At 47.5% G+C, this 1,752-nt stretch overlaps 1 protein-coding gene across 1 annotated transcript in view; it reads right to left on the bottom strand.

The window, feature by feature from the left end:
• The window catches only part of GLO1 (glyoxalase I), an 8,932-nt gene extending 7,227 nt beyond the window's left edge, over positions 1 to 1,705 (bottom strand). The window contains exon 1 of the mRNA XM_005416210.2: positions 1,659 to 1,705. Within this exon, the coding sequence (XP_005416267.2) occupies positions 1,659 to 1,705 (47 nt within the window). The remainder of the gene's footprint in view (positions 1 to 1,658) is intronic.
• Positions 1,706 to 1,752: the final 47 nt, after the last annotated feature.

The following is a 1,752-nucleotide window of genomic DNA, read 5'->3' as shown; positions in this document are numbered from 1 at the left end:
TGCGCCGCGATGCGCCCCACGCCACCCGCGGCCCGAGCGCTCCCTCCCAGGGATGCCTGAGGAGTGCTGCGAAGGTGTGGGATCAGCTTGAGGTCTGCCGGTTCATCCCTAACTCATAGCGAGCCCCTCAAGCTCTGAATCAAGCTTTTCAATTTTTGTTTTTGTTTTTTTTTTTGTTAGTCAGTAGTTTTATCTGCACAGTTATGATTAAGCAACTACATTATGAACGTCGTCTGCTTGGCTAATCTTCTGTTTTAAGGAAAAGGGAAAGCAATCCTACATGATGAATGGGCTGTCTGGACTAGAGCCACCAAGAGTGAAGTCAACAAAACTGAGCAGTAAGTGGGAAAAAGATAATCCCAGCAGTGGGCAATTGCAACTCAGACTCATTGACCACCCACTCAAAACGGACCCCAGACTCAAGTGGAAGGAAGAATTGCGCCTGTGGACACAACTAGCAAAGAGACAAAACCAGCAAACACGAGGTTGAGCACTAATTATTAGCAAGGTTATGTAATTTGTATCTAATGAATGGTGATGCCTTTGTTTGTTGAAATTTATAAATACTGTAAAGTTTTGATTATTGGGGAGCCAGCATTTTGTGTGTTACCACTCAGCTCCCTACTTGGAGCAAACTAGAATAAAAAGTAGAAATATCTTGCCTCAGTGTGTGAATTGATGCTGCACAATTCACAGCCTGCGTTCAGAACATAAGGACCAAAGGGGGAAGGAGCTTCCCTGACTGTGGCATTACTTAGCTGAAACGTGGCATGAAAGTGAGGATCCCCTGCGGTGACCTGATGATGCATCCCTCCAGTTGCCACCGGGAGGCCGAGGATATCACACCAGTGCCAGAGCAGACACAGCTGATAACCCAGCTCCACTGGAATGGTGCTGCTTTCCTAAGTCCTGGCAGTATCAGGCTGTTTGGGAATCCTGGCTTTCCCTTATTATCATACTCATGACAGCCTTGGTTTAGTGTTGACAGAGGTTGATTTCTGCTTTTACTTCCAGGTGCTGGGAAAAGATTTCAAGTAGCATTTTTCAGAGAATCGCAGAATTGGGCAGATTGGAAAGGACCAGAGTGGATCTGTTCCAATTTCCCTGCTCACGCAGTGTTATCCCAGAGTACATAGATTGTGTCCAGATGATTTTTTAATATCTCCAGGGAGGAGAATATCTCCACAACCTCTCTGGGCAATTTTTTTCCAGGGCTCAGTCACTCTCACATTAAGAACTTCCTGTGCATCACTTTCTGCCTTTTATCCCTTATCCTATTGCTTGGCACTCCAGACAAGAGCCTGGAAACACCCTCTTGGCACTCCCCTCCCACCCCCTTTATATATTTATAAACATCACTGAGGCCCTCTTTCAGACATCTCTTCACCCTCTGGAGTTGTGCATTGTCCTTTAGTGTAAAATTATAATTTCAGGCCTAAGAGTCAAGGATAATATTTCTCTCAAAAACACAGAATGAAAACAGGGTTGAATACCCTATGTGGGGAAAAAAAAATTTAAAACTCCACACGCTTTATAACCGAGAGCAAAGCATTTCCGCAACGCCGAGCTCAGTCTGCGTTACTCGGGTGACTTCCATAGGCGCATTTACCCTCAGCAGCCGCGCGGGCAAGCGGTTCCTAGGCACACGACGTCTTTACGGTGGAATGACGGTTCGGATGCTGGGGCTCGGATTTTGGCCGGCCATGCGCGGGGCCGCAGCGGGCGGGCACTGGCAGCGCCCCCTGAGCCCCG

This window comes from Geospiza fortis, unplaced genomic scaffold, assembly GCF_000277835.1.
Source record: "Geospiza fortis unplaced genomic scaffold, GeoFor_1.0 scaffold41, whole genome shotgun sequence".
Lineage (NCBI taxonomy): Eukaryota > Metazoa > Chordata > Aves > Passeriformes > Thraupidae > Geospiza > Geospiza fortis.
This window is presented reverse-complemented; position numbering and strand designations above follow the sequence as displayed.